Source organism: Poromitra crassiceps (genome assembly GCF_964638095.1).
Source record: "Poromitra crassiceps genome assembly, chromosome: 1".
Lineage (NCBI taxonomy): Eukaryota > Metazoa > Chordata > Actinopteri > Beryciformes > Melamphaidae > Poromitra > Poromitra crassiceps.
This window is the reverse complement of record NC_139623.1, coordinates 74625040-74645039: the sequence shown is the minus strand read 5'-3', so window position 1 is coordinate 74645039 and position 20000 is coordinate 74625040. Positions and strand designations below refer to the sequence as shown.

Genomic DNA, 20000 nt, shown 5'->3' with positions numbered 1-20000 from the left:
CAAAGTGAATCAATCAACCAACAATCAATCAATCAATTGTATATTTATATGGCACCAAATAATGAGGTATCCAAGGCAGATTTTAATATTAAATGCTCTCCGACAACAATGCTACAGCCAGTAATCTGAAATTAGATATCCTTTCCAGAGTGGAATCATTTCTGATGTTATTTCGGCGTGTTTTGGCTATGCGCCTTTGTGCGCTGTGCGCCGGTGGAACACACTGAAAGCGTATTGCACCTAGCCTAATTAAGAAACACAAAGCCCAGAATGTTTCTTTTCTTTTCTTTTCTACTACACTTCTGACTTGCTTGAGGGGATTAGCCATGAGCGTTAATGCAGTAGCCTACGACACAGCGACACGAGTACCGTGCAAACTTCACCAGCGGTGAAAACGACAATCAGCCCAGCCGTGCGTCCTCGGTTCATGTGACCCAGCTTGGGCATGATGGTCTGGTTGTAGGTGATGTCCGTGCACAGAGGGGTGGAGATGGTCTGGTTGTAGGCGATGTCCGTGCACAGAGGGGTGGAGATGGTCTGATAAAGCCGTGCCCCGGTATGGAGATTATGACTGGGCACGGCTGGAAGACGAGCGCGCAGCCGGCAGAGCGCAAATTCAAAAGCCCACGGTGCCAGGTATCAGACAGCATGTTGATGTTGTGCAAGAGCGTGAAAACGGGCTGATCGACGCGTTTATGGCTGCATTCCTTCCACGGCAATTTCCACAACTCTAAGAAAATGGTTAGCCTAGGCTACTACAGGATTAATTCATACGCCAATCCCGGCGATTGGTGAATTATATAAACCCTAACGGCACTATATAGCCTAATATGTTCGTTAAATTGCGCTGTTTTGCCTTAATGAATAAATATTAATGCCACCAAATAATACATTGTTGGGTTGGGAACTAATAGGTATATTTATCCTTGATGCATAAAATATATATATATATATATATATATATATATATATATATATATATATATATATATATATATATATATATATATATATATATATATATATATATACATTTCCTGGGATTCCAGAGAAAAAGGGCTTCATTTCCCGTTTCCCGGTATGCCTCATCTTCGGGAAAAATATTAAACCCTAGTATGGACAGAAGATCATCATCTGACCAGTGACGACTACAACTGAAGTTGGTCCCCGGGCGCTGTGCACAAGAAAGCTGCCCACTGCTCCTGGCCTGCCCACCGGAGGAAGGACAGGCCTGGATTGGATAAATGCAGAGACTATATTTCCCATGTATAAGTAATCAAACCCAGAGGAGCTGACACCATGGATAAGTAACCAAACACAGAGGAGCTGACACCATGGATAAGTAACCAAACACAGAGGAGCTGACACCATGGATAAGTAATCAAACAGAGGAGCTGACACCATGGATAAGTAACCAAACACAGAGGAGCTGACACCATGGATAAGTAACCAAACACAGAGGAGCTGACACCATGGATAAGTGATCAAACACAGAGGAGCTGACACCATGGATAAGTAATCAAACCCAGAGGAGCTGACACCATGGATAAGTAACCAAACACAGAGGAGCTGACACCATGGATAAGTAACCAAACACAGAGGAGCTGACACCATGGATAAGTGATCAAACACAGAGGAGCTGACACCATGGATAAGTAATCAAACCCAGAGGAGCTGACATCATGGATAAGTAACCAAACACAGAGGAGCTGACACCATGGATAAGTAATCAAACACAGAGGAGCTGACACCATGGATAAGTAATCAAACACAGAGGAGCTGACACCATGGATAAGTAACCAAACACGGAGGAGCTGACACCATGGATAAGTAATCAAACACAGAGGAGCTGACACCATGGATAAGTAATCAAACACAGAGGAGCTGACACCATGGATAAGTAACCAAACACAGAGGAGCTGACACCATGGATAAGTAATCAAACAGAGGAGCTGACACCATGGATAAGTAACCAAACACAGAGGAGCTGACACCATGGATAAGTAATCAAACACAGAGGAGCTGACACCATGGATAAGTGGAAGAAGAGAAGAGAAGAGAAGAGAAGAGAAGAGAAGAGAAGAGAAGAGAAGAGAAGAGAAGAGAAGAGAAGAGAAGAGAAGAGAATGTAAGATGACGTGAGATGACGATGAAGGTGGTTGAAGAAGAATGTGAGCTGCGCCCCTAGGGCAGATCAGGGCTACGAGGCAGTAAGGGAGCAGTGGAGAGAACAAGAGAGCCGCCATCTTTGAACAAGAGAAGCAAAGGTAGGAGCAAAAAAGGACCAAACACTACAGGTGTCTCTCAAAGGTGTGGAGAGATTACAAATGAAAGAAACAGAAAGTGAGAAGGGTTAAGTGGATGACAAGTCAGTGGGATGGTGTCACAGGAGACATTCTGAGAAGAAGTCAGAGAAAAGCTGTAGGCAAGATGTGACAGACTACAGAAGAGGTTTAGAGAAGAAACAGCAGGTGAGGAAGAGGGCACTCACCATTAAGAATCAAGATAGCTCCAAGGGTGAGACTTTTTTTTCTTAACAGAGTTTACAAAAAGTGAGAAAATGAACACATCTTTGAACCTGGTTCTTGGGGACAGTTTTGAACCTGGTTCTTGGCGACATCTTTGAACCTGGTTCTTGGGGGCATCTTTGAACCTGGTTCTTGAACCTGCTCTACCTGACCGGCCTGTTGTGATGGAGCGTGTGGAAAAGCTCTCCAACACTGTTGCCTGGCAGCAGACCAGCTTTCATCAGCTCAAACCCTCGCAACTGGAGCGAGCTTCCGACAGTGTCTTGTATCTAGTATTTTTTTATCAAGTTTTTCTGCCATTTTCTCTCCAATGGTACTTGGCCAATTCCCCTTGCTGTCGTGGTTGTTGCTCCATGTCACAACCAGCCTCTTTCTGATCCAACATAGTTCTGAAACTATAAACACGCAGGGTAAGAAAACCGGCACCCGGAAATGTAATATTAATGTAAAGATCATAAATATGTTGTATATTAACCCTGTTCTGTTTTAATCTAAGAGTGAACATGCAAATGGAACAGACTTACTAAGTGCCAGTAATAGATATGCGACACATTCCAAAATAGAGCCAACACTCCTACAGTCAAAACCTTTTAACTACACAATTCATGAGATACGATTTCCAAATCTACCTTTAAAGTCCCTGGAAACCAAAATCCACAAAAACCGTCTAACTATTAAATTTAGGGTCTTATGTGAGTAATTGTGTGCCTCAGAAAGTAGGAGACATTAGTTTCAACCCAAAGCCCCAAAATCTCCACTTTTCTACAAGGTCTGGATTTCCACTTCCTCATTGAAGATGATTGAAGAGAGCGGTGCTACAATGAATGATCTTATCACGTCATAAGATTTAATCGAATCACACACACGCACGCGCGCGCAGTGCACACACACACACACACACACACACACACACACACACAGTAGCGCTGTGCACTCGCAGCGGCAGTCCCTCTTCCTCTCTGTCAGTATGCACCAGTAGCATAGCCAGACTTGGCTCATTGGGTGTGCCACAGAAAGCCAGGGTATGCCAGGGGGCGGAACATTTGGTGGCCCAATTTTTTTTGGGTCTTTTCAAACCAGATTTAGAGGAATATTTGTGTGTTGTTTGCTCCTTTTCGCACTCATTATTAGCAGGTAGAAGCAGTCAATTAAATTGTATCTTTTGGCGACATGTAAAACCACTTTGTTTAGTATCTCAAAAAAGTATCACCTACTTTTTCCAAAGAGTGTTCTAGTCGGGAAAGAACGCAAAAAATTGGGTTGGCATGCAGGTTCGTCTACTGCAGAGAGATCTGTAGCGTCAGTGTCCTCGGGTGCACTACAATCCGCACTTGTTGAGGGGGAGGGTGACGACGAGTCATCTTCTTCCTCGTCGTCAATGCGACGTTTCTTGCCTTTGCCGAAAAAGCTTAAAAGCAAGCTTTGTTTCATGTCTTCTTGATTTGGCGCTGCTGCCGCTGCTGTGAGTGCGTGCATTTGTTTACTTTACGTGGACGACAGCTTAACTAGTTTCCCATGATGCTCCGGGGCACATAGGTCAGCGGAGCGTGATTTCTATTCGCACATAGGATAAGTTGGACACAGTGCATGACAGCGTTGATATGTGTTTTGCAGACAAAACAAAAAAACTTTTTTACCCCATTTTTTTAGGTGTGCCAGCGGCCTGTCTGGGTGGCATTTGCACACCCTGGCACACCCGTGGCTACGCGCATGGTATGCGCCAAGCAACGAGCGAACACACACACACACACACACACACACACACACACACACACACACACACACACACACACACACACACACAAACACTCCTTCTCTCTTTCCTTCTGTCTCTCTCTCCTTCTCTCTCTCTCTCCGTTTCCCTCACCCCCCCTCTCTCTCTCTCTCTCTCTCGGAGGAGAAGTCCTGCATGCACACACACGGGACATGCCCACACAGTCCGCGGGAGAAAATACACTCTAAAATCTAATTGATTCTCATGACTTTTGCCATGACTGTCAAACCTAAATTTATATACTTTGCTATATTGCTGTGATGTGATGAACAAAATGCTAAATAATAAAAAATTATTTCTGGTTTCCAGGGACTTTAATAGATCTATTTATTACTGGTTATCTCACTATGTTTGTCCAAATATCAATGAAATCAATGAAAGCAATTAGTCTTTCATCACTGTCTGTTGTTCTCTTCTGCTGTTATCCTTTGTTACTCTACACTGAGATCAAGTTTCATCACTATAGCACACATGCACGCACACACACACATGCACGCACACGCGCACACACACACGCAAACACACACGCACGCACACACGCACGCACGCACACATGCACACACACACACACACATGCACGCACGCACACAATTACACACGCAAACACACACACATGCACGCACGCACGCACACACACACACACACACACACACACACACACACACACACACACACACACAAGCATTTGTTTCTGCATGTTTGTGTGAAGATACAAGGTATTGTAAGTCCACCACAATGGAGAGAGGTCCTATTTTAGGCAACAAGTCGAGATTCTTCCTCCTTGCTATTCCTGTCTAAGCCATGGATCTATGCATAAAAGCCATGTTGGTTATCGCGCGCGCGTGTGTGTGTGTGTGTGTGTGTGTGTGTGTGTGTGTGTGGGGTCAGAGATATTCAGGTGCTCACACACCCACTGTGCAGAGAGATGAGAGTCAGTGCACAAGCTTTCATGTGTGCCCCAGAGATGCACTCAAATGCTTCCCGTGAGGGAACACACACACACAAACGCACACGCACACACACACACACAAGCGGCGTGCGGTGGGTGCTGCAGCACCCCCTGGTGGCAATAGATGGAATATATATATATATATATATATATATATATATATATATATATATATTTTACAGTGCACCTGAACGCAACATGCAAAATACCCGCTGAATAAGTGTCCAAATGTTCATGTAATTCTGGCCAATACTCCACTTCTGTTATAACATTTCAGTCTGGAAGATATAATCTTTATGACTAAAAGGCTAAATGAATAGCTTAGAAAATGAATAGCCCCGGGGCCCATGGTACTATTAATCCGGCCCTGGATTATGGGAGGAATAGCAGGTAGGCTATCACTGTCCCTGATTCCTGAGGGTAAATTGAGTAATGCTGCAGAGATGAGGAGAAGACACTGAATAATGACATCACAACAGTATAATCCTAATGTTAATTTAAAATGAAATATTCCTCTAAATATGGCTAAAAGTCCAAAAAACGTCAAATTTATGTCGGCGCTGCCCTGGGGGACAGCACCGAGAGTCCCTTCCTTACAGCACCCCCTACCTAAAAGTACTTCCAGCGCCACTGCACACACACACGCACGCATGCATGCACGCACACACGCACGCACACACACACACACACACACACACACACACACACACACACACACACACACACACACACACACACACACACACATCGAGTGAGGCCATTGTGAGCCAGTGATGAATATGGATCAGAATGATGACGATGAGAGGACAAAAGCTCCTTACAACCATTTCTTCTCCCACAGCAAACATGACGAGGTCATGATGAACACAGCAAGCTGCCCCAATATCTTTACTGACATTATGGACAATTAAAGTGCAATTGAAACACATGGTTCTGCAGGTGATTATGTGTGTGGCAAAAATGCTTTTCATTGTCTGTTTCCCTGCATTGTGTTGGTACATGAACGCGTTACAGCTATGCAGATGGCAGCGTACTCTTAGCACCTTACAACCATCTTCATCTGGCCTTTTCTCACTTACAGAAAAAATACACAGCTCAAATAGCTGAAGGCCAAACAAACAAAAATACTGTGGCTTAACTTCAATGCCCATTGACAAGATTATTTTCTGTGCCTTTGTACTTTTTGTATGCTAAAAATACAAATGAGAGAGTGGCGGAGTTAATAGTAATGTAAAGGGATGAAAGCAATGAAGTTCATCGTACAAAGAAGACGGTGAGGCAACACACAGAAAAACAAATATAGTCCATGGTGGTATAGTGGTATAGTCCATGGTGGTATAGTGGTATAGTCCATGGGCCAGACAAGATTTCGGTGGCCAAATTCTAATCAAGATTTTTGAAAAGGTATATAGATATGCAAGGTATATGCAATTTTTCAGCCCAATCCAACCCGGGTGTGAGATGGTTTTAATTCAATCATGAGAGGCCAGTCGGTCAGATTTAACAAGCGGCTTTATTTAGCAAATGGTGTGCATGGCAACTACTTTGGCGTATGACTCCCTTGCCAGGTGGCACTCCTGTTGAGGTGAGAGGAGGGCATCTGAATAGGCTAGGATAGAGAATCCCCCCAAAAGGAAGATCCAATTACCGGTGGTTAATTGAGATTGGTCCGTTACTTTGCCTCACTTTGACTAGGCAATGATGAATAATTTTACAGTAAGATCTGGCCTCCAACTTGGCGTCTTACGGCAACGACTCGAAGCTGGTGCTTCCCAGCTTGGCCTGCCTTTCGACTTGCGGGCACCAATAATTTGACTATACTTTTCTAGCCCTCGACCTTTAGCGACTTACAGCGACTTGCGGCTGGCACTTCCCAACTCGGCCTGGCGTTCGACCTTGGTGCGTTAACGACTTAACGCACCAAGGAATAAAAGGTTCCTTGGACAGGGATGGCTGTGTGGGAGCTGTGTTCCTCGATCTTAAGAGGGCGTTTGACACCGTCAACCACAGTGTGCTGCTCTCCAAATTGTCCAGTTTCAATTTTTCTGCTGAGGCCATTAAATGGGTTGAATCATAACTGTCTCACCGGGAGCAGTGCACTGTGGTTGGCGGTGTCAGCTCCCCTTACCTGAGCTGTCCAGTAGGGGTCCCTCAAGGGTCAATTTTGGGGCCAATTTTCTTTTCTTTGTACATTAATGATCTTCCTGATTTCTGTTTTAATGTAGATGTTCAGCTTTATGCTGATGACACAGTCATCTTCACAAGGGCTAAAGACCCGGGGGAGGCGGCACATCATTTCTTTCTCATATCCAGGCGTGGCTAACTAAATCTTGTCTCGTGCTGAATGCAAAAAAAACAGTTTGTATGTTCTTTTCTAAAAGAAACATTGCACCTCCGCGCTCCAATGTTTTCTTGGGGTCAGAGGAATTATCTGTGGTTAATGAGTTTAAATACTTAGGTGTGATGTTGGACTCCAACCTAACGTTCAGCAACCATATTAAAATGATTTCCAAAAAAATTAAATTCCACCTGTATAATTTCAGACAAATAAGGAGCTGTCTGTCCACAGATGCTGCGTTTTTATTTTTACACTCGATGATCCTTTCGCATCTGAATTATTGTATAACTAGCTGGTCTTTGACAGGAGTAACCACTCTCAAACCAGCCGAACTACTTCATAAAAAAGCCCTGAAAATACTAGATAAAAAAAAACCTTTCTCATCACCACTGTCATGTCATACGTAAATATGACATGCTAAGTTTTGAGAACTTTAGAAATTTCACTTCTGCCTGTCTTATATACAAAGTTCTACATGGACTGGCGCCGCCTCCTCTTGCTGACTTCATTAAATATCGTTCGACCGCCAACTCGACTCGTGTCACTCGGGCCATCACGAAAAAGGTCTGTGAGGTCCCATTTAGAAAAACTTGCTTTAGTCAGAGGACCTTATCCTTCATGGGAAGCACCCTCTGGAATAATCTACCTCCCTTTATTAGAGAATGCCGTAGTCTCGCCACCTTTAAAGGCCAGTTGAAACTATGGCTCAGATCAAACCAGCAATGTGATCATTTCTAACATATTGTCTGTCATGTTTTGCTGCATGCTCTGTGTGTTTTACTCACCTTATGTTTTACTAACCTTTTGTACTATAAATTTTTTGTACTATTAATTTTTTTCTTTTCAAGATTACATCAACCTGCCATGGGACTACAGGTGGAAACTAGCCCTTGGGCTATAACCTGGCATATTTACTGTACGGCTGTACTGTTCATTAATGTGCAATGTCCCATTCTTTAAATAAATGAATCTGAATCTGAATCTGAACTCGGCACTTCCCAACTTGGCCTCCTTGGCCCCCAACTTGGCGCCTCCCAACTTAGCCTCCTTGGCCCCCAACTTGGCGCTTCCCAATTTGGCGTCCTTGGCCCCCAACTTGGCGCCTCCCAACTTGGCCCCGACTGGGCTTCACTTTTCAATTTGGCGCTTCCTTGGCGCCTCGCCGACTTTCACTTTCTCTCTTCTTTCTCTCTCTTTGTCTCTCCCCCCCCCGATCAAAGCTGCAAATGATAGGAGAATAGAATAGCGAAACGACAGCTTCAGAGGAGATGATGAACAGCCGTGATGCCAGCTGCTGCTATGATCCGCGAGAGAGGGAGGTGACGTAGAACCCTCGCTATATGTACTAGGATGAACTGACGTCATAACTGATGTCATACTTACACTTGATTGACGTCACGGGCTGATCAGCTTATGCAAATATGGTGGCCTTCTGATTGAAATTTGGTATGAAACCTCACTACAATACAATGACAGCTCAACTACTGTCCCAACTCCCAGGCTAGGTAAATAGCCTACAGTAAGCAACAACATGTGACTAAAGTGTGTAGGCTACAATAAAACAGAACAGACAGGTTGCTGATATGGGATTCATGGCTTCTGTTCAGATATGAAACGCATGGCATGTTTGTGCCTTCCAACCATAGCATTAAAGTTAGTCAGACTTTTCTAGTAGAACAATGTACTAATAGCTTATACTGAAGTAGAACCATACTGTAACTGTAGTAGGCTACATTACTGGTTCATTTGAACAGAACATGAAGAAGAAGAGCAGCTTATGGAATTTATAAATGTCCTTTGTAACAGCAGTGTAGACTAAATATCTGCAAATGACATCTCAAAGACAGGATGCTGTTGAGAAATTTTTGAGGCTCTCTTCAATTGTGCTAAAACAACATTGGAGAGCTTTGTGCAAAGAAGATACAGGCCCACTGTTGCATTAACTCATTGAGTGCCAGCCAGTGCTGTATCTTTGTTGACATGTCACCAAAATCAATCAATCAATCAATCAATCAATCAATCAATCAAGCCACTTTTGGAGAACGGACGCTCCCAGTGCCAGAGTTTTCAGAGTGTTTTCAGTGATTTCTCGAGGCCCACAGAATATTGTGTGATATTACTATGTAAACACCAAACACGCACAAAGAACGAGCTGGCTCTATTGTATCATCAGCAAAAAAAAGTTTATTGATACCATTTTCCGTTCTTTAGTTATGAGCCAGAGAAGATAGGTCGTTTTGAGCAAATACAGGCGTTTCAAATTATTAGCTGAGATATTCCGCCTTTTGTGAAATGCAGCATTTCAAGCACATTCACTGAGTCTGAAGATAATATTTTCTGATGTAGTGACGTGGTGTAGTTGTGTGATGCCCTGCGTGCCCCCCCCCCTCTCCCCCCCTCCCCCCCCCCCCCCCCCCCCCCAGCTGCAAACTCCTCCCCACACGTAACACACAGCCAACACGCACCCACTCTATTTTCGGAGTGCTCCGTTTGTGTGTGCCGGGCGGCTCGCAGCGCGACAGGGAAGAGCCAAACCGGACTGCTGAATGGTTTGGCGTCGGGTGCTGCTTTTCTGGTGGCTAATCGTGTGGAGAAACTATACAGACAGACAGAGACAGAGGGGCTCGGTTGTGTGCGCGGATTGACTCCTGTTCGCAGCCAACGTCAGCTCCAGACAGAGCAATCTATATGGCTCTGGCTGCAGCATGCATCGATTTCTCTTTGATCACGGCTTTTTCCTCCTGTTTCTCCGGACCTGTCTCTAATCTGGAGAGCACTGTCGCCACCTAATGAGTCCGTAAAATAGGTTATACACCTTCAATAGCTCCCATATTTGTACAGGAGATGCCTGAGGCTTTCATCCACGTCCCACCGTCAAAAAACGCATTTGACGTCGATCGACGTCCGTGGCACTCTACGTCACTATTTACTTTGACGTCGATCGACATCCGTGGCACTCAATGAGTTAATATTGGTATCCTATTTTATGGTTAAGTAGCCTATATTTGCACGCTATTGGTATTGTTATTATTTTTTATTGGGAGTAGCCTACTCATGAGTCTCTCAGGCTGCAATAGTGTCGTTAAGTGAAGTTAACAAGCAGCTAGGTGCGAGCCGGTGCGAGCCGTGCGCTCTCTCTCCCTCCCCGCTCTCATGTCTCATGTCTCTCTCTCTCTCTCTCTCCCTCTCTGTCTCTCGCTCGCTCTCTCTCTTTATCTCCCTCTCCCTCTCTATCTGCCTCGGTCTCTCGCGCTCTATCTCGCGCAAATGCGGGACATCTAAATAGTTTATTATGTAGAAATAAAATAAAAAATCATCTGGCCACTAGGTGTTGCACGTGCATCCGGTGCACCAACGTATAATCGCCAGTGCATATAAAGATAGATTATACATTTTCTGAATACTTACAGTCCTGTGAGTTTTCCAGTGTCTTTATGTTTGTGGCTGTGATGTTCCTAGACGTCACAGTGCTCCAATAAAGACTATAATAGTTTAGGCAAAAGAAATTGAAAAATGAATGTCACTAACACATTGAAGAGCCCATGTGACCATGTGATCAAACATGTTCTCATAAAACAAGAGTAAAGGTGGTGAAAATAAGCCTAGAATAGGATAAGCACCTAGAATCCAATGTATTGTACGGGGTGGCTAACTTCATGAGCTGATCACTGTGACAAAGCTACCATTCTGCAAAGGCTATCATACTAAAATATCATCTATGCACATACACCTTTTCAACATCTTGATTAGAATTTGCCCACTGGAGTGGTACTGATAAGTTACATTTTGAGCTTTGGCTCATGGACTAGACAGACAGACAGACAGACAGACAGACAGACAGACAGACAGACAGACAGACAGACCGATCGACTGACTGACTGATTGACAGGCGGACTGACCAATGAAAGAGGTCTCTCCCAGGTAGCCTCTGCGTCGGAGCACCACCTCCAAGAACTTGTCCTCCTCATCCACCACATAGTACTCCCTCTCCAGTGAGATCCAGGCCCAGTCCAGACGGAACTGCTGCCCCTTCAGCTTGTTTCCTCCTGGACAAAATACACAGGAACACACATGATGACCACATGGAGCGGGAATTACTAAAGTTGCAATGAACCCGTGTTTTGGAAGCATCTTGCATCTTGTATTTCCTGTTGAAACGGGATGCTGGGGCGGGACATAATGCAGGGAGGGATCATTAAAAAGTGTAAACCAATGAGAAATCAGTTGGGGAGGGAAAGGCAGTTTTTATTTGATGGGGAGGGCGGAAGGGTGGGATTGGTTGGAATTTTTATGTCTCATGTATTTTCTTATGTATTTTAGCAAAACAGTAACGGCCGCCTCCTTGCCTGTCCACCTCGACGAGTAATGTCAGCATTCGTCTAGTTTAAACAGCCATAAAGTGCAGTTATTGCAGAAATAGACTCAATATTATAACAACAATTAAACATGTACAGGAGTATGCAACAGCTGGGTTTCTGTGCGGAAAATATGTTTTTGCCGTTCTCCCGAGTGGATTTGGGTTTGACTGGATCCAACCCTGATTGGCTGAAGGAGTTGTCTGTCAAGGCAAGTACACCCACCCAACTTCCGCCCACTGAAAAGACTGGGTGAAAGCTTCAGGGCAGATGGGAACGAAGAATGAAATGAAATGTGAGTTCTGGTTTACCAGGCTAAGTAATGACATTTTGTTAGAAAATTCTTCTGGCATAAATGATCAAAGACTTGTATGATATGATGATTAGAATGAGCTGAAAAGGTGAAAAACTAAAAGTATATAAATTATGATGTTGATAAAATTATTCTTTGCAGCGTGTGTTTGTTTGTTGTTTGTTGTTTCACATGTTTTCATGTGAGGTGGTTTCAAAAAGTCTACAAGCGGTTTATTATTTAATTATAAGTTTAATAAGTACACACTGGCCTCTCTAAATTAATTAATTTAGTGCTGCTTAAATAATTCTATGCAAGTGCTGCCTAACATCTAAGATCTATGTGAAAATATGTATGTGTTGGAGTGGGTCTGTGTCTATTTATTTCTTCGATTTAAAATCCCAATGATCTATAAATACTGGAACCGAAAGAGAAATTCTATGACCCAAGGGGGCAATTAAAACTGTAATGGGAGGGGGGAGTGTTTCAATTATTTTCAGAAAGCAGTCCAAAAGTCCACACAACATCTGCAATAGAAATATGTCTGGATTCAGTCACCCTATGGACTCTATAATATGTTCCTGTCTCAAAAAGTATTCTCATTCTCTTCCCCCCACCTCTAAGATAGAACAGTATCCTGAGGATCGGAGGCTGACAGCCAATGAGTACTATTGTGAGGAAGTCTTTTGCAGAGTAAATGGTGGTGTTAGCGCTGGGCTAATAGGATCGCTCTATAGCTGTCACTTCAACAAGCAGACAGGAAGGACTGCTTTGTGTGGCTAAAGCACCCACCTACAGTGGGAGAAGAGGAAGGAGCCATGCAGCCATGGATGGACATCATGAGAGAGACAACATTGTGAAGAAGCAGAAAAAAGGAGCGGAAGAGGGGGCTGCTTTCTGCATGCGTTTGAGGTGATGAACAATGCCCAGCTATGCCTGGAATTCCTGTGAGAGTGGTCCTCACAAGTGATGTAAACATGAGTGAGTGTGTGTCTGATATTGGTGTGTGTGTGTGTGTGTGTGTGTGTGTGTGTGTGTGTGTGTGTGTGTGTGTGTGTGTGTGTGTGTGTGTGTGTGTGTGTGTGTGTGTGTGTGTGTGTGTGTGTGTGTGTGTGTGTGTGTGAGGGAAATACAAATGTTATGTGAAGGCTATCACAAAATAAAGACACAAAAAAGTCTCATTCAGCTCTCTGGAGGATGATTTAAAATAAGTCTCATTGAGCTCTCTGGAGGATGATTTAAAATAAGACTCATTCAGCTCTCTGGAGGACAATTTAAAATAATTTGATTTGATTTTTAGTTTAAATCTGGGTGATATTGGGTTTGAACGTCTAAGACCTAATTTCACCCTCTTTTCAACCGGCTAAAATACGGTTACAATGTCAACGTGTCAAAAAACACAATTTGGTTAATCATATTGTTAAAATGTTTGTTGTAGCTTGAAATAGAGACAATATTGATAGTGTGTGAATTGGCATTTGTCCAATTTATTGTGTAACTGAGAGTTGAAATCTGGTCTACACAAACACTACATTTCAACGCAATTCAATTCAATTTTATGTCACATGAAATATCATAAATATGGGACTATATAGGCTATGTGCTGCCACCAAAAAGCTTCCAGGACACAACTATGGTTAATACTTTAGCGCAATACTATAAAATAATGAATTGAGTTCCTGCAGTAACACGCATGCGTAAGTACATAGTAGTCGCTAGCTGTGACTGACGAGACCAAAGCAAGTCTGCACCGGTCTAATAAGTGTGGAGTGAGGTGCTCTGGGCACGCTCTGTTATTGTAACAGACTATACGAGGCTCTGTGTACCCCCCGAGTTAAATGAAATTAACCTCTGAAGCCGTACAGCCTACAGACTACATAGATGCACACACACAGTCAACATAACTTTAGTCTGTTACATAATATAATAGTCTGGTACACATGATATAAAATACCTGTCCCATGATCATTTAGCCTGTGGTAATGTACAATCGTGTACAGGTTGTGTACGAGATAGAGATAGTATATACTGTATGTGCCTGGTGCCCTATATGTTTTCAGTAAATGAATAGCTCAGTTGGTAGAGCGAGTGTGGGCAATCGGTGGTTTGAATCCCATGTGAGGCGCTGCATTTTTTATTTAAGATCCTGGTGAATATGGTCTAAAAATGTGAACGTTTAATCAACGTCTGCAAATAGTGGGTGAAAAAAACGTTCACTTTTGCACGTTTTTTCAACATTGACCCTTTTCAACCTACCAATGCTCGCTGGGCTACTACAAAATCATCTTGATAGTTCTGTTATGATTGCAGGTGTGTGTCACTACAGCAGAGTCTTTTTAATCTAGTTTATGTTGTGTACTTCTGTGTGTTACCTGGCTTCAAAATGAATTTCCCTCTTGGGACAATAAAGGAACCAAGCTGAACTTGTCAGTTTCACACGTTTAAAACATATTTTTAGTCCATTGATGGCTACCACTTAGTATAACCTACAAAGCAACTAGCCATCAGCATTCAACGTGCATCCTGACAGCTACTATGATCTCAATATGTCACTATGAACTCTTTTGTAAATCTTCAAAGTTCTTCCATTCTAAACCGTGAGAGTATTTTTCCAAAAGGATAGAGGACATTGTGTGTGTGTGTGTGTGTGTGTGTGTGTGTGTGTGTGTGCATACGCGCGGGTGCGCATACGTACGTATGTACGTACGTGCGTGCGTGCGTGCGTGCGTACGTGCGTGCGTGTGTGTGTGCGTGTGTGCATGCTTGTGAGTAGTTAGGGAGGTAGTGAAGTAGCCTGGGTAAACCCATCCCCCACGTGACCTGCTCTCAGACCTGTTCTCAGTCACTATGACTAGTGACTGGGAACTGAGAGAGCAGGTCACGTGGGGGCTGGGTTTACCTAGGCTAGTAGTGAAGGGTGGAGAGGGGGTACAGATCTGCCCTCTGCACTCTCTCTGTCCCCCTGCATTGGGTCCGCTCTCTTTGTGCTAGACTGTTTATGTTTTTAATAAAAGCGGCTACTGGTGCATTTAGCAATTACACCCACGAAGCATGCAAGCCCAAATATAAGTAGGTGCGCGTTAAACGATTTGAATGCACGACGTGGAGGCAAAGAACCACCCGTCGCGCAGTGGAGCCTCCGTGAAATGCATTAAAATCGTTTAGCGCGCACCTAGGAGTCGATTATCCCGCTTATATCATGGTCATTTGCAAAAAAGTTTTGAAATCAAAATCTAAAGTTTTCACAAGCCATAATTCAGTTTCCCTAGCAACACCCGGGAAACCGACTAATACCCGGAAACAATCCGTCAGGTTCTCATGCAATGGAAACGTTGCCCACCGCTCCAGTAAATAGGACAAACCTTGGAGGCAAGTTGGAAATGGAAGGAAATCTAGTCCGCTCAGCTCATAGAACCCTTTGGCTCAGCTATGAGCATCAAAGCTAATGTTATTTGAACAAATTTAGAAGGTAATAACTAGGGATGTTCGATATTGGCTTTTTTACCGATATCCGATATCCGATAATGTCCAACTCTTAATTTCCGATACCGATATCAACCGATATCAACCGATACCGATATAAGCGGGCTTTTTTTCACCAAAATTTCAGGTAACAAGTTACATAATGTAGCTTAATGTAGCTGAAGAGTTTAATATATAATATGCATGTTGTGTTAAAGTTGTAATTGGGGCAGTGGTGGCCCAACGGTTAGAGAAGCGAGCTTGTGACCAGAAGGTCGTCGGTTCAATCCCCAGGACCGGCAGGATAAATCTGGGTGGGGAAAGTGAAAAGGCAGCGCTTGCCCCTCCCTCATTACCACCACTGAGGTGCCCTTGAGCAAGGCCCTTAACCCCAACCGTTCCAGTGGAGCTGCTCAGTGGCCAACAGATCAGACTGTGGTTGTACTGGTCAGCTTCCAGGTATGAATGTGTGTGTGAATGTGAACAGGGCACTCCTGAAAAAGAGAGCATTGCTCTCAGTGTGAGACTCCCCCTGTATTTAAAAAAAAAAAAAAATCGGCATGAAAACCGATATTTTCCGATATGAATTTTTTATGCTAATATCGGCCCATAATATCAGTAGGCTGATAATATTGGACAGTAGGGGTGGGGGAAAAAATCGATTCACCTAAGTATCGCGATTTTTAATGTCACAATTTTTTGAATCGATCTTTTATTCCAGAATCGATAATCGCAAAAAAAAATGGGGGGGGGGGGGGGGGCTTGCAGTCAGGCCACTCACTGAACAGCAGGCCAGACGCCGCCTACTGGTTTACTAGTGGTTTTATTACTTTATTAGTTAGTCTGAAGTAATAATTACACTTCAGGGTTAAAGTGGGTGCATCTCATTGTAAAATTGGACTTCAAACGGCCCAAATCTGGCTTCAAATGGCCCAAATTGGGCTTCAAACGGCCCAAATTTCACGCACGTCGGCCCATATCGGCCTGGCCTGCTTGGTATCTAATGCCCGGCCTGAATTATGATCCCAGTCCGCCCCTGTTTTTAACTATATCGCCCAGCCCTACTCATGATACAGTCTCTAGTGTATGATTCAACTTTTCCCATGTTCTAATCTAGTGTAAAAAAGCAAACAAACAAAAATCGCAATAAATCGTAATATCGAATCGCAATAATCGTAGAATCGCAATACTTAAGAATCGCAATATAAATCGAATCGGCACCCAAGAATCGTGATAGTATCGAATCGGGAGATAAGTGAATCGCCACAGCCCTATCGGACATCCCTAGTAATAACATTGCGTGCGGTTGACAGTAAATGTTTAAGAACAAGACAAGCTAGCTATCAAGCCATGTTATTGCCCCCCCCCCCCCCAAACTAGAACGACTGCAGGATATATGCCTCCGCCAGCAGGTGAGCAGTCGACATCCATGTCTGTCCAGACTTTGACATTTGAGCCAAATGTGAAGAAATTCTGTCGAGGCGTTACTGAGATATTGCGTTAACGAGTTTAAAAATGGTGTTTGTGAGTTCACACTTCACAGTGACCTTGACCTTTGACCTTTGACCACCAAAATGTAATCAGTTCATCCTTGAGTCCAAGTGGACGCTTGAGCCAAATGTGACGAAATTCCGTCAAGGCATTCCTGAAATATTGCGTTAATGAGTTAGAAAATGGCGTTCATGAGGTCAAAGTGACCTTGAACTTTGCCCTTTGACCACCAAAATCTAATCAGTTCATCCTTGAGTCCAAGTGGATGTTTGAGCCAAATGTGACGAAATTCAGTCAAGGCGTTCCTGAGATATCACGTTAACGAGCTAGAAAATGCCGTCCGTGAGGTCAGACTCACAGTGACCTTGAACTTTGACCTTTGACCACCGAAATCGAATCGGTTCATCCTTGAGTCCAAAGTGCATGTTTGAGCCAAATGTGACGAAATTCAGTCAGATATCGCGTTAACGAACATCGGATGGACGTACTGTACGTACGGACAACCAGAAACCATAATGCCTCCGGCTCGACTATCACTAGCGGAGGCATAAAAAGCACCAACAATGAGATATAGGCTGTCGGCCACAGCCAGCCTGAAGTAGCCACGGGGATATGGACCTGAGATGTGAAGTATCACCTTGCAGTTTACAGTTGCCATCCTGTGGTGTTTGGAGGATGAAGCACTGAAGCACTACTGCACTCTGATACAGCTGATACTACAGTAGGCTACTGTGGCAACGGATGAGTTTAGAACAGTGATCAAACTTGAGCCAGACTACGTGTGTTAAAGGGACAACCCACCGAAAAACAATGCAGATTTATTTTACACATGCTCTCACACACATCTGAAAACTGCAAACAGTTTTTGCAGGCATTCATTTAGTTTGACAGTTATCTACACTATAATGCCAGCAGTGTCTGTCTCTCTGTCTCTCTCTCTCTGTCCTTCGCGTATCTCGAGAACCGTTTGTTGGATCGACTTCAAACTTTGGGAGTGCGCTAAGGGGGACGTGATGGAGTGCAGTGCCCGTGTTTGTGCAATTCGGCATAGCGCCAGCTACTGGCAAAGAGAAGTGGTTTATCTCGAGAACCGTTCGTCCGATCGACTTCACAAATGGGGAGTGCGCTGATGGGAACTCGACACAGTGCAGTGCCGAATTTCGTGCAATTTGGCACAGCGCCACCTACTGGCCACGCAAAAAGTGGTTTATCTTGAGAACCGTTCGTCCGATTGACTTCAAACTCGGGGAGTGCGCTTAGGGGGACTCAAGGGAGTGCAGGGAGTTGAATTCTGTAAAATTTAGCATAGCGCCGCCTACTGGCAACACAAAAAAGTGCTTTATCTCGATAGTAGGGCTGTCAAACGATTAATTTTCTTAATCGCGATTAATCTTGCGATTAACTATAGTTAATCGCGATTAATCGCATCTTTGTATCGCATGTTTAAAAATAAAATGCCATTATTTTGCATTTCAAAGCATTTTTAATTAGATATTAATCATTCTTACCAGTGTGTCGTGATTGGGAATCAAATGAATGCAAATAAATGTACTTTGTGATCTTGAATTTTAGATTTATTTTCAATTCAATAGCGCAATGTAGACAGGAGGTAACAATGTCTACAAAATATATCTTGAATAGAAAATAAATGCACAATTGTAAAGAGTGCAGTACACGCTCCAGAACCGATACTTCTGGCGGCGGCACTGTGGAGCAGTTGAAACCCAAAATGACACAGCCGAAGAAGGCTGTGTCTGAGCTAAAAACTTTGGCACTTCCATGTGAATAATGGCTCGGTATTGGAAACTGTGTATATTGATAATGTGTATATCGCGTGAAGCCATTGGAGCCGACCTCCCAGTGGTTAGAGGACCCACGCATCCGAGACTCTGAAGGAAGAATGAGTGATGAGTCTCGCGCTAACTAGCTGGCTGCTAGCTGGCCGCTAGCTGCTCCGATATGCTTAGCTTTTAGGTGATAGCTCAAACTCGATGTACTTCGGTGATATTTTAATTCCGTTTCACAAAAGTTGCAAACTACTGTTGACTCCACTGTGCCATTTGGGAGTTTTTTTTAAGTGAAACGAGCCATTTAGAAGCATATTGCTGTCTTTCTCTTCCATGCCTGCACAGGCAGGAGACAAGAAAACGCTACGACCGGCTTGACTACAAGTACGGGTGCGACGAAGGGACCAAATAGCGGCATGCGATTAACACGATAAAAAAAACGCGTTATGGTCGGCCCTTAATCGTATCGTGATTAACGCGTTAAAGGGATAGTTCGGTTTGTTTGAAGTTGGGTCCTATCAGCTAGTCAGATACACTAACGTAATTCGGTACAGTGGTCTGGAAGCGAGGCGCAGTGTCTAACGAGATCCGGCACCCAGAGCAGCAGCCAAACCAGCCTTTTCTCTCTCAGTACTGGGGGTCAACAACTAAAACTATAACTGTAATTTAGCCACCTAAACCAACGCCCACCTAAACAAATCGATATCCGTGTACATGCACGCTCTATTTTGACAATTTTCAGCGCTTTACTTTTCCGCAAAACAGCAGTTTCATTCGGCACTGCTTTTTCTCCCAACCGTACAACCACCGTATTCCTCCGCTAAAAGCCAGCTCCGAGCCGCAGCACTGGATTACTCCGCAGTTATTTGGGGGTAGGCTATTTTATTTCTCCCGGTTTGAAGACGCAACAAATAGAATAAACGAACGAAAATATGAGTGATTTTGATAGCGAGGATGATATGCCATTCACCTTGGTGACAAGAGGATACAATTATGAACCAGAGAGAATACAGAAGAGGAACTT

At 43.8% G+C, this 20000-nt stretch overlaps 2 protein-coding genes across 2 annotated transcripts in view; one reads left to right on the top strand and one right to left on the bottom strand.

Annotated features, from left to right (window-relative positions):
- The window catches only part of LOC310786280 (FRAS1-related extracellular matrix protein 2-like), a gene marked incomplete at both ends in the record, with an annotated part of 317396 nt that overhangs the window by 206767 nt on the left and 90629 nt on the right, over nucleotides 1-20000 (top strand). The gene's annotated exons all lie outside the window — the stretch shown is intronic.
- Nucleotides 1-20000, bottom strand: part of LOC310784787 (FRAS1-related extracellular matrix protein 2-like) — a gene marked incomplete at both ends in the record, with an annotated part of 82413 nt that overhangs the window by 54609 nt on the left and 7804 nt on the right. Inside the window, one exon of the mRNA XM_083645834.1 lies at nucleotides 11489-11635. Coding sequence (XP_083501960.1) covers nucleotides 11489-11635 — 147 coding nt within the window. The remainder of the gene's footprint in view (nucleotides 1-11488; nucleotides 11636-20000) is intronic.